Source organism: Acanthisitta chloris, unplaced genomic scaffold (assembly GCF_000695815.1).
Source record: "Acanthisitta chloris isolate BGI_N310 unplaced genomic scaffold, ASM69581v1 scaffold25536, whole genome shotgun sequence".
In the NCBI taxonomy this organism is placed as follows: domain Eukaryota; kingdom Metazoa; phylum Chordata; class Aves; order Passeriformes; family Acanthisittidae; genus Acanthisitta; species Acanthisitta chloris.
Window position 1 is genome coordinate 35050 of NW_008679095.1, and position 13414 is coordinate 48463.

General features: G+C 48.4%; 1 protein-coding gene across 1 annotated transcript in view; it reads right to left on the reverse strand.

Annotated features, from left to right (window-relative positions):
• The window catches only part of ARHGEF4 (Rho guanine nucleotide exchange factor (GEF) 4), a 16538-nt gene extending 3482 nt beyond the window's left edge, over nt 1-13056 (reverse strand). The window contains exons 1-6 of the mRNA XM_009077175.1: nt 13048-13056; nt 7425-7604; nt 4736-4930; nt 3559-3738; nt 2724-2956; nt 730-859 (exon numbers count right to left, since the gene is read on the reverse strand). Of these exons, the coding sequence (XP_009075423.1) occupies nt 730-859; nt 2724-2956; nt 3559-3738; nt 4736-4930; nt 7425-7604; nt 13048-13056 (927 nt within the window). The remainder of the gene's footprint in view (nt 1-729; nt 860-2723; nt 2957-3558; nt 3739-4735; nt 4931-7424; nt 7605-13047) is intronic.
• Between the last annotated feature and the right edge of the window lie 358 nt (nt 13057-13414).

The window sequence follows — 13414 nt, forward strand, 5'->3', positions numbered from 1 at the left end:
GAGGGAGTCTCTGTGTTGGAGGACAGTCCTTGTCACTGTGCCCTCGGCACCCAGGGAATGGTCGCTGAATTTGAGATAACAATAGCATGTTAAATGAAAGAAAATCTCCTTTTCCAGGGAGTTTGCTCAGGGCAGCTGCTCCATGCCTGACACAGAGGAGGCACATAAGCAGAGGGCTGAGCATATAGCCTGACATCCTTGGGCAGGGTAACAGTGTGGTTTTATTGAGTCTAGGATTTAAAAACTAATATTTTGTTCTTTTATTAGCAATTTTTTTAATGGTCTACAGAGACCCTTGGCTCCCTCTGTCACTGTATCAGAGCTTGCCTTCTGCAACAGTAACATGGCTTAGTAAGCATTAAGGGACAAATCTGCTCATCTTGAGAGTCTGAAATCACTTAAGATAAAATGAGGGGCAAGAGAAAAATAGTAGAATTTTACTAACCTACATGCTAATTTCATTCTGCAAAGAAAAAATGGGGAAGCAAAATTCACAGGTGATATCCAAAGGCAGCTGGTCTGGCTAGGTCATGTGCTAGACCTGTTCAGTTGTACTAAAAGATCACATCTGTTTAAATTAAATAAACACCAACCAAAAAGAAAACATAAAGAGGGCAGAGAGCTGAGGTAGGGCTAGATGTTAGGATCTCACTGTAGGCAGGTGCTGTTGGAAGTGCAGAAGAGCAGCAGCCTGGAACAGTGGATTCCTGGGTAAGGTCAGTCTCTCACCTCCCAGTCCTCTATGGAACTTTGCCACTGAGCAATTTTGTCGATGTTCTCCAGCCGCCGCTTTCTCTCGTTGATGAGCCGAGCCACGTTCTTCATTGCGTTCAGGGCAGCTTCGACATCTTTAAAATCCCTACGGATGGGCAGAGGCATCAGGCATGGCAAAGCAGCACGTGTGCATTGTCACTGCATGGCAGAGCAGGGCAGCCTGGCACGGCCTGGAGCTGGGGGCTGAAAACACCTGCAGCCTAGCCCAGCTGTCAGCCACAGGAAATCAGAGGGGCCTGTTTCTGGGAACAGCTTTTCAGCCACATGCTGGTTTTAAGGCACAGATTATGGCCTTGTAAGAAATCCAGGCCCATTTTGGGGAAGGAAAGGGACAAAGCAATCAAATTCAGCCAACAGAGGTGTAAGTACAAGCTGATGGAAGAACCTCCAGGGCTTTCCAAGCCTCATTGTCTTTTGACAACATAATACAACATATTCCTAATGCTTCTGTTCCCACTGAGGGACTGATCTGTGTTGCAGGGGTGAGGCAGGGCAGCAGTAACTGGCTTCATTTCAAATGGGAGCCAACTGCTTACCTGGAAGGGGAGAAGAGAAGCTGAACCACCCTCCCCCACACACCATCTGCTGCCATCAGCTACTTCTGTTGAGCTCAGAGTGGCTGGGAAGGAGCTGAGCTGCACAACTTGGCTCTAAGGCAACTTTCAAAACATCTGTGCACTGCATTAAGGAGCTTTCTGCTCCGAGGTCAGCTGCAGAACATGCTTAGAGAGTTAACAAGACATGCCTAAAACCATTCTGAGAAATAGCAGTGCTGCAGTTAGGAAGGTGAAGTCAAGCCAAGCCACAGTGGACTAATATCAACACTTTAATACAAACGTTTTCCAAGTTCTAATTCTGTAGCTGATTATTTCAGATGCTTGATTAAGTGACCGTTATTTGAGCCTGAAGCTGAGCAATGGCTCTGGAGGCTTTGGAGCTCGTGCCGACGAGGCACTGAGTATGTATGGCTTGACTGCTGCAGCCCACAGCTTCCCACTGGTGAAGTACTAGGCAAATTTCATGACTACCATTTAGCCCTGACAGCTGTGCTGCAGCCACATGGACATTTTTGAGTGTAGTCAGCCAGTGCTTTTGGAGGGAAAGTTTCCACCACCACCACCATGTATAACTCCAAAGTATGTATGTGAGCCAATTTTCTATTTGAAAAGTACCATTATAGGTGGACATCATAATTCCAGATCTGGAACAGGAAAGGCCAGTGCTACTGCAACGGAAAATGATGTATTTGACAGAAAAATACTTTTTTTCCTGGTTTCTACAAGGTAACCCAGAATAATTTTTGTGTTAGCTGCTGTTGGCAACTGCCCTCCATACAGGATTCTGCACTAGCCACAAAATCACAGAATCTTCAGAGCTGGAAGGAACCCACAAGTATCATCGAATCCAACCCTTCACCATGCACAGGCCATCCCTGACAATCACATCATTGTCCAAATGCTTCCTGAGTTTTGTCAGGCTTGGTGCCCTGGGGAGCTGTTCCAGTGCCCAAATCCATTTCCATGAGACCAGCCTGGCTTCTTCCCTCCCTCCGTGCTGACCTACCTGTGCTGGGGATTGGTGTACTTGAGCAGTTCGGCCAGTTGCAGTGGGTATTTGCAGATTTTCTGCACGGGGGTCAGCAGGATTCCTGAGTTTTGTCAGGCTTGGTGCCCTGCCCTGGGGATCCAGTGCCCAAATCCATTTCCATGAGACCAGCCTGGCTTCTTCCCTCCCTCCGTGCTGACCTACCTGTGCTGGGGATTGGTGTACTTGAGCAGTTCGGCCAGTTGCAGTGGGTATTTGCAGATTTTCTGCCCGGGGGTCAGCAGAAACCCATCCAGGGAGATGTCAATCATCTTCTGCAGCAGCCGACAGGCCTCGAAGAAGTACACGTACTTGTTGATCCATGAGACCAGCCTGGCTTCTTCCCTCCCTCCGTGCTGACCTACCTGTGCTGGGGATTGGTGTACTTGAGCAGTTCGGCCAGTTGCAGTGGGTATTTGCAGATTTTCTGCCCGGGGGTCAGCAGAAACCCATCCAGGGAGATGTCAATCATCTTCTGCAGCAGCCGACAGGCCTCGAAGAAGTACACGTACTTGTTGACCTTGGTGAGGCGCGACAGCTCCGTGCAGGCGTTGGGGTGGTTGTTGCAGTACTCAGAGTAGATCTGGAACTCTGTTTGCTGCAAGGGAAATGGAGAGATTTACCATCCATGTTTCCTGGGGTGATGGCCTGGCTCAGACTACCGTGGGTTTTCCCTCTGTAGGTCCTTCTCCTGTATCTCCTGGGGCTCTGTGGTGCTTTGCATCCTCCCCAGACCCGAGCCAGAGATGAGGCTGGGGATGGGCAGGGTGTGTTCCAGGTTCCAGCACATGCAGCTGATCTGACACACAGACATTCCCACGTATCCTGTGCTCAGCTCAATGCTTTTAATGACCGGATCAGCTGCTGCTGATCCTGCACTGACCTCAAAATACTAGTGCTGTAAACGCAGGCCCAGCTTGAGATTTTGGAATCTTTCTACATTTTTGCCTGAAGTGCCGTGTCTAGGCAGGGAGTTCAGAAGATGAGGTGCTTTGAAAATGACCTTTCCATGGCCACGGACGTTCTGCTGGGAGGTGGGGAGGGGCTGAATGGGCCGAATGGGCCAGGGGGTGGGGGGGCATTTAGTTTGCTTGGGTGAGTCTGGTTAAAGAAAGCTTCAATTCTGTCAGATCAATTCTTGAATGCTCTGGCTTAATCCATGCTCAGCTACCCCTTTCCCATGAAGTCACATTTACTTACATATTCCAGGAAGCATGAGCCAACCTCACTCAGGTGTGGGTGGTCTTTGTTAAATTTCTTCTCTAGTGCCTTAACAAATTTCTTCTGGCACCTGTAGATGTCCTCAATATTCCCAAAGATTGTCTTCAGCTGTTCTTCTGTGAACATGTCGGCTCTTTTGCGGCACTGCTTAATGTAACCCTAGGAGGAAACCAAATTGGAAAGTTTCCTGGGCACCTGCTCTGTGGCCTCCAGTTACCAACAGAAAGCCCCAGGGACTGCAGCCAGGTAGGTGTACACCAGGTTCCTGGACCCTCTGCCTGCACAGGTGCACCCATGTTTTGGCTATTTCCTCTTACGTACCCAAAACATGGTAGAAACCAAGCCACACACACATCACTGTCCTGAGCCACAGTGTAATCCACACCTGAAGGGGTCAGAGAATTGCTTTTGCTCCTGTTAAAGACTTTTATGTGTTCTGACCCCAGCACTGACCCACTGATAGATTCAGGCCAATTAAGTCCAGTTGTGGATCTGGTTTGGCTGCTTACATTAGGAAATGCCTGGTTGACTCAAGGGAGGAGGAGTGCACCAAGGACAAGGGGGGACAGTGCAGGAGGAAAGGCTTGTTTGTGTGTGCTGCTTTGCCATTTGCTGCTTTGCTCCCAAATGAAGCCACTATGCTTTTGTGCCATTTCAGTGAAGAGCTATGTTCCTGCAAAACTCTCACCAATTACCTTCGCTCACCCCAGGGTACAGGACCTCGAGTCTCTTATAGGAGAGGTGTCACAATGTTCAGCATATTTGCAAGTGAAGAATCCAACTGGCTGAGCATTCCCCAGTTGTTCTGATCTGAACATGACTTGCCTGAAGGCTGGAGCTGCTGATTACGTTACTGCCGAACATATATTAGAGAGGACAGCAATGCTAGACATTTACTTTTCTCTGGCTTTGGAAAGTCAATTAATTCCATTTAATCAGAGCCCAAGCGAGTGCTCCAAATACAGAGGCATTTGGGATATTACTGCAATGAATTGTCTTCTGTTTCCTGAGCATGGAATGCCATTCAGCAGAGCAGGCTCTGAGGGAAATGCAGTCTCATTTTCAGAAAAGTTACCTGCTTTGGTCACTTTCTGGGCAAGAATGGGACATATTCCATTATCCCTCAGACAAGTTCTTACAGTTCTTATTCCATTACCTCACAAATGTCCTTCAGATGCTTGATGTAGTCTCTCTCTGTGCTTATGATCTCATTGATGACATTGGTCCTCATTTGGTCCTTGGTGGTCTGCCCCATCCCAAAGCGGCGAGTGCCACCGCTGGAGTCGTCCTCTTTGTCCCCCTCCACCTTCAAGGGATAATCTTCCATGGGTTCATCCTGGTTCACTCGCAGCTGTGCCAGACACAGAGAGTTCACTGTTTGTATTGCTAAATACAGCTCCTCCAAAGGAACTTTAGGGCAGGTGACTGCATTGAGCCCTGACAGGGAGTGAAGAGGGCTGCCATGTGTGTATTGCCTGTAAACACATTTTCCCCTTGGGGAAGCTAAGGCCATATAGTCAGTTTGGGGAGGATACTTTCAAGCCACGTGGCAGCTGCTACTGCTGTGTGACATGGGTGGTTTCCAGCATGCATCTCTTGTGGACAGAAGTCACAGGAATGACATGGAGTCTTCCAGCAAAAGTACATATAAAAGCAGGCCAAAAATGGTTTATTGATTGAGATCTGCTTAGGTACTTGAGTGGACAAACCAGCAAATAGTTGCTTTTTTATCCAGCTTTATCGTTCTCATACTATCAATAACACGTGGCCTCTCGGTACCTGCTTCCCCAGGATTATTCATTGTTAATATAAAAGCAGCTGCAGCTGCCACTGTGCACATAATGTGGGAAAGAGGCAGCAGAGTCCAGGGCTGAGTCCCTGTGCATTGCCCATCAGATGGCAGCACAGCACGAGCAGAGGAAAATACCAGCCCTGTAACCACACTGTCCCACAGCCTGTTTGGACAGCCACAGAGGACCTGAGGTGCTGCTGCATGTCACTTCTGAGCTTCCTTTTGTGCAGCAGCATTGCAGCTCTCAGTGCCCCCGGGAATCACTTGTACACGGCTCAAGTGAATGCACAGAGAAGTGAAAGGTACTGAAGTGGAAACACACAGAACTATTGGTGTTTTTAGTACAATGACCCAGAACTGCTTTAAACTTTTAATGTAGTTTCTTCTAGGCACAATTACGTTGCCCTTCATACAAATACATCTACACATAAAAAGCAGTGCAGTGTCAACATAGGCACAGACTTCATTACAGCTGCTGAAGCCCTCAAGATGTGCAGTCTGGGTTTTCCTTCACTGTGAGTAGAACAACACTGGCAAGTCTTAAATTCAGACCTTGGTCTGTAACTGAGAGACCTGAAGGCTGAGCCAAGCCCCCAGGCAGACCAGCCATCCCAGCAAGGAGCTGAGACCCAGCTGTAATTAGCAAATCTGCCCTCTGATGCTTGAGTAAGTGTTGCAATTGCTAGAAGACTTTGCTACTCTCCTTCCTAAATGGCTAGCATTAGCCTGCTTTCCCTTAAGGTATTATGACAGGTTTTTGCTAGCCAGGACAACGATTCAACTTATCAGTGACATGAAAGAAAAAAAGTCTGTGCTCTGATTGGAAAAAAAAAGCAGTTTTGTCCCACCGGTGCTTAGAGTTTGGTCCTGGTAATCTTACTTGCAAAAGATTTCATTGTTTGCAACAGTGATCCAGCTGAGACCACCTCCTGCAACCTATAACAAAGCATTTCAAAACTTTTATTGCACTATCTGCTCCACTTCTAGGACTTTTGCTACAGACACCAGATCACCTCCTTTCATGCCTCACCTGGTTTTGGGTCAGTTGTGATCTGAAGTGACCTGGATAAAGAGCTAAAGGGCTGAGAATCTCTGCCTTTGCAGTACAGAGGAGCCTGCCCCAGGTGCTGAGAGCAGCCAGGCATCCACACCAACAGTCACAGCCAGGTGGAAGGGAAAAAAGCCTTTCTCCTCACAGCAGGAAAAGGGGGCACAGCAGTTACCACACTCCTGCTTTACCATCCACCTTCCTCCCCCAGAGAGTTCAGATGTGTTGCAGAATGCTCTACTGGAAATTAAGCCAACCTCTGCAGTGTGTGGTGGGACTGCTGGGCTGGGCTACACAGCGATTTCTGCGTGGGCTTTGTAGCTGGCACCAGGGAGAGCCTTGGCCCAAAAGCATTGAGTGTCTCACTGTGCTCCACATCAGTTGTCCCACATGACCTCCATGACATTTTTGTGGTTTTCTCTTCCATTTTTAAGTGCCTGGAACACAGTGCTGTATGGTAGCCTGGCAGCCTGGCTAAGAGAAGGTGCACATGGGAGTCAGGTGGTTGCATACTTTGGGACATGACATTGCACTGGACCCAGCACCAGATGAAGGAAGCTAAATTTGGTGCCATGCTTATCCACACTGAAGTGGACACTGAAGACCTCTGCCAGCTGCAGAGGATTCCTCTAGGAGAGTGTTGCTTGCTCCTGGAAGGGAGCTTGGGCACAAAGTAGCCAATATATATATGGGTAAGCAGGAGCCCAGGCTGCAAACCACCACATAGGGCAGCTCCCCAACTGGCACAGCTCAGCTTTGCTCCAGGCTGGAGCTGAACCACCCTTGCCCTGATTTACTCATGTAGATGGAGCTCTCCATGCTGGTGGCAGCTCAGCTGTGAGGGCACAATGTACCATAGCCACATGTAGAGGAATAGTAACAAGACATGTTGAACCAGCTACCTCTAGCAGTGAAAGTGCTGAGAAGTCACAAAAGAACATTAAACCTGGAGAAAAAAACCACTTGGTGCTAATGGAGAGGCACAAAAACCCATCAAGCTCTTACCCGAACGAAGCTGGCTGGAAACCAGCCTTCACTGTCCAGAATCCTCCCCCACCACCACTCCTTGTTGGTAGCATCCATTACTTCAATGACATCACCAGCCTTGAACCCCAGCTCCTGGTCATCCATCGTGACATGGTCCCAGAGGGCTTCTGCATACACCACACTGCCGTCGCTGATGAGCTGTGGACAGAGCAAGCCAAACTGTCAGTCCCTCTGGCACCACTTCTGCTGAGCCACTCAAGTGTTAGTATCTGTGTACTCCCCATGAGCAGTGTGAAAAGGAGTTGGTGCTAGTCTGTCAGTTGCTTTGTCTGACCCTGCTCTCAACAGCATTTATTCAGAATCACTTGGACATAATACATTTGCTGCTATAAAAACCATTAATTCGATTGATCTGGAATTTCTTACTGGTGACTTTGCCGTCGTCAGCAAAGAAGGTTCAGTGGTGTCTTGTTGGTGGAGGCTGCTCTGGTGCTGCCAGTACAGCCCTGCCTTGGAAAGCCTTGAAATAAAACCATGACCACCAATATTTAAAGACTTATTTCAGAGCAGAAAGCATTCTGAGGCCTCAGAGCTACTCCAGGATGGATAGAACCTTAAGTCCTTAAGGTGGTTAAACATAGCACTTCAGCTGCTTGAAATTAGTCTCCTGGAGAGTTTAAGTCATTATACTGAGGAACAACAGTTACTTACTACATGTCTGATAGAGGCCCTACTCTAGGAAAAACAGGACCCCCAACAAAAATAAACCCAACCCAACCCAAACCAAACCCACGTGACAGCGCTCCAGGCAAGAGCCATGAGCAGAGGCTGAGGGAGCTGGGGGTGTTCAGCCTGGAGCAGAGGAGGCTCAGGGGAGACCTCATCACCCTCTGCAACTCCCTGACAGGAGGTTGGAGTCAGGTGGGGGTTCGTCCCCTCTCCCAGGCAACCGCAGCAGGACAGGAGGGCACAGGCTCAAGCTCTGCCAGGGGAGGGTTAGGTTGGATCTTAGGAAGAGATTTTTTGCAGAAAGAGTAATCAGACATTGGAGGTGTGAACACCACAGATTTCCCTGAGAAAGCACAGTGCATACTGGAGTCCTGCTAAAGAGGACTTTGCCATTGTGGAGTGGCAGTAAAGCCCTGTTTTTCTCCAGGAAAATGGTGCAATGATGAATTATGAGAAGACAACAGAAAGACAGTCTATGAGGCACAAGGGAGAAAGAGAAAAGCTATACAAAGTCAGTGTCCCTGGTACAGCTCACAGCACTGTAGCAGCATCACCACAGCACGTGATGCCTGTGCCATCCACACACCTGCAGTCACTCAGTCACCCAGAGCTATCTGCTGCTCAGGGTTATCGGTTCTCCCTCCCCACAGAGCAGAAAATGCATGTTGTAAAAGAACGTCAGGATAATCATGCACTGAGTAAATCAGAAGAGAGTTAACGAGGCATTTGAAGGAGAATTCAAATGCAGTCTGTCTATGGACAGCAAATGCCCCTTCACTGAACCAGAAACAGCTTAATGCAGTGTTTCCATCCTGACAAAAATAATGGATGATGGGGAAGGAGAGAGCGAGAGGTTCTCACTTACCTACACAGCTAGTGAATTTGTGCTCCCCTCACTGCCCCTGCTTAGCTGCACAGACAGGGTCAGCTGTGTCCTCACTGCAGGTTCCTGCCCTTCCCAGGGGTGAGAGCCAGCAGGGAGTGTGAGGGCTGTGCTGCTGCCACACAGCCAGGGGCATGGCAGGAAGGTAACCCTCAGGTCTGAAATGCTGTCTCACTGGTCCAAGCCCTGTGTCAAGGGCTTCAATCCAAAGGCAAGTAGAGAAGTAGTATCATTAGCCTCAGAAATCCAGATATCAGGAGACAGTGATGATGCACCACACAGCAGGGACAGCTAGGCCCAGGCAAATGGTAGGTAATTGTCTGCATGAGCTATGGAGGGAAAGCATATTTGGGCTTGACAATTAATGCACACAGCTTCTCGAGCTAGATGGGATGCAGGGAAATCATACTATGCATATCTCCATGGAGCTAGGGGACGGAGATCCATGTGGCAGCACAGACACAAGTGTTACTGATGTGTTAAAAATCACAGAAGTGCCTGAGAGTAGTCATGTAAAAATTAGAGTTTCTCTCCTCAGAAAGGTGGCAGGATCAGCCCAACTGAAGGGCATCTACACCAATGCACACAGGATGGGCAACAAACAGGAGGAGCTGGAAGCTGTCGTGTAGCAGGAAAACTAGGCTACAGCTGCCATCACAGAAATGTGGTAGGATGACTCTCACAACTGAGTGCTGCAGGGTATGGCCATAAACCTCTCAGAAGGAACAGGCACCGAGGCAGAGGTGCTGGGGGAGCCCTGTATGTCAGGGAGTGTTCTGACTGTCAAGAGCTTGATGATGGTGAGGACAGGGTCGAGTATCCCTTCTATCAGCAGGGGCTGCAGAGAGGCAGCACCAGTCTCTTCTCTCTGCTGACCAGAGACACGAGCTGGGGAAACAGCATGAAGCTGTGTCGGGGGAGGTTTAGATTGGATAATAGGAAAAGGCTCTTCCCCCAGAGGGTGGTCAGGCACTGGAACAGGCTCCTCAGGGCAGTGGTCATGGCCCTAAGCCTGACAGAGCTCAAGGGGCATTTGGACAACACTCAGGCACACCCTTGGGATGTCCTGTGTGGGGCCAGGAGTTGGACTTGATGATCCTTGTGGGTCCCTTCCAATTCAGGTTATTCTATGATTCTGTGAATACATTTATCAGTGATATGAGGAGACTGAGCGCAGCCTCTCTAGAGGTTTTAGCTTTTTAACATTAAGCAGTGATGACTAGAGTAGGGAAGAGAGTGGATGTAAAAGTGTGTATTTTTCACAACTCAGCTATCAGACTTCAGCTCCAGAACAGCAGCTGGGTTGTGGATAACAGTGGGTGTTGGCTACTCTCAGTTCTGCTGCTGTTGTGAGCAATCAGCCTGTGCACAGCCCATCTATTTGCTTTAGAGTCCCACGTCAGGGACTAGTGGCTGTGCAGAGCACGAGCTGAGCCCAGCTCCTCCCTGCTGCAGGAAGGGGAGAGCAGTACCAAGGGGATGCAGTGGCTGGAGCCAAGCATCTGGCCACTCCTATGAAGATGATCTCACACAGAGTGCTGGGAGTCACACAGAAGCTGCCACCATTCCACCCCTGTGGGTAAGGGATGGCTGCTGCCCAGGAAAAGGGCATCAGCTAATGAACCTTTGGGAAGAGTGGCACTCAGCAGGCTTTTCAACACACAAACTGTGACCAGCACATAAAGAACATGGCTCTTTCTGAGAAAAAATACCTTTCTCTTGTGCTTGAATCTGCCACTCTGAATCAGTGCTCTGAGTATGATGTGGTGACTGGCACACACGCCATGGCCACGACAGAGAGAGACTAAGTGGACTTTAGCATTTTGATGATCACACAAGCAGAGCACTAACGATGCAAAGTCATTAGTATCTCACAGTACCAAGTTTTCACATCTTGGTATCTTGATGAGAAGACGAGAGACAAAGCCTGACCTAGTATTAACAGCATGTAGGACTGATACACTCAGCTCACAAGGAGACAGAGCCACATGGCTCTGCTCAGAATCATTGCAAGCCATGGGGTGACTAGAGAATCTCAGCTGGTATTTTAATCCATTAATTAATATGAATATCTTAAATTTTCCCTATTCAGCAACAGCCATACATGTAGATACACATTTAGAAAGTCACAACTGAGCAATCACCAGCCTGGCCAAACAGGCACAGGCAAGCCACTACCAGCCAGTTCTCATGCACACTGGTAAATAAAATACACATGAAATACAGGCCAGGATTTGTTTAACTGACATCAAACGCCATGTTTGTAGGCAGGAATGACCCATATGGAATAAAGCATGAAATAAAGAGCAAAAAATATTTGATCTGTGCTTGTCTCAGTTAATTTAGCAGCACTCGACACACCTCCACGCGTGCAGGCAAACAGGCTCTGCCCGGTGCCCTCCCTTGCTTCCAGCTGTGCCCAAGGGTGGGCAGGGTGGGTAAACCTGGGCACTGAGCACAGGGCTCATGTTTGTTAGCCCCCAGTCTGTACCTTATACTTTCCATGGTATCCATTCCAATTGCTAGCCTGGTACAGAAATACCCAACACACCCAGTCAAACAGCCCCTTCCCCAGAGCAGGCACTAAAGGTAGCTCCATGACACAAGAGTGTTCATGGTGCTGCATGCCACTGCAGCAAGCAGAGCTGCCCCAGCTGGGGCACAACACACTGCAGCATTGGCTTCCAGGGCACACTGCTATGGGGGAAAAGGGTCAGGACTCTTACCCCCTATCCCAGGAAGGATAAAACACACCAGCAGATTAAAGATTTTCTGGAAAACATGTTAGTGTGGCACAATCAGCTGGCTGTATTGTGAGAGCTGCTTAGCTTCCAGAGGAACATGTACTAGAGGGAATGCTCACCATTGCCAAGCATTGGCATCCTTGGCTCAGCTCACCACAGGTTTTGATCTTTGCAATTAAAGCAAGGTTTGCAAAACAACTATTAATTTCCACATGAAACAACATTTACGTGCTGGCTTTGTAATAACAAGGACAACTTAGTACATATTCTTGAAGAGCCCCAAACCAGTGTGTAGAAGAGAAACATTAGAAGACAGAGAATGCAAAAAAGCACCCCACAGCAGCTCTAGCTCCCACAGCTGGCAGGGGAAAAACAAAGAGAAGTTGGCTTTTTTTCTTTGTTTATAACAACATTTAAGTTTGCAGACAGCAGTTTGCAACCCAAAGGCAGTAGTAACGTGGATATTTTGAAACTGAAAATCGACAGCAGTTCTGCTATTCCCTGGTGTTCCATGCACCCACAGCCACTTTCCCCACTGCCCATGCAGTGCTCCCCAGAGGCTCCCCAGCCTCCTGCTCTGGTCCAGCTGTGGCAGGTGCTAAGGGAAGGCACTGGGGAAGGTGCTGGGGCAGGTTCCTCCACTTGTCACAAAGAGAGAGAGCGGGAGGATTGGTGCATCACTTCTCCAAGAAATGTCTACACAGAGGCTGCCAAGGAGGTGGTGCAGCCAGGGCTGTTGCCTAGAGCTGCCCCAAATTGAGTCCATTACATGTGGGCAAACAGATCTGGCATACCAAGGCCCATGTCTATGGGCTTGTTTGCATTCCAGCCACTCAGTCCCTGTCTGTATCACGCTGGACACCTTGACATAATTACCTTGTATGTCCTGGTCTTGTTCTGACAGGAGCTCCAGGCAATATTAACAGAGATAAAAAGATCTCAACAACTTACAGAAGGAGGAATGAAGATGCCTTTAGGAAATACTTATCTTTGAGCTACTCATTTCTATTTGAATAAAATTTGAATAGCTTTCTCCTGACAATGCCAAGTACACTGGATCATACAGAGCTAAAAAATAAACCCAGGAACATCAAAAGAATTGAGAAAAGGGAAGTTGAGGGAAAAGGTGTCAAGAAAATAGAATTTATTTTTCAGCTCTGTGATCCTAAAACAGACATACTCAAGCCCTTCCTGGTGAGCCAAAATGTTTGCCACAAAGCCTGTGTTCATTGCTTGGTCCCCCAGAACTTGTGTGTTACAGACTGAAGATGAACTGGGTCAGCACATCAAACATTTAGGCCCTGAAGCAGCAGCAATACTGACCCCAGAGGCAAAGGTCCTCCTGTTCCCCTCAGCTCCAGTTCCTTCACCAGTCACTTTGCTTCCAGAGCTTCTCCTCTGTCTCTCTAATACAAAGTGCAGCAGAGGAGTTGAAGAAAAGTTGTACTTACAGACTTGTCCCAAAGTTGTGCTTCATTCACACAAACACTGATTTGTTTCTGAACATGGACAGAGCTAGCTTGCCTCTGCCTTGAACTGAGCCCATGGGATAGTTTTCAAATCATCCTGGCAGCTTGCTCTTGCTTCCTCTCAAAACTTTTAGCTTCACTGTCTAATGATGGACAACAGAGATGAAATTTATCTCATAGAGC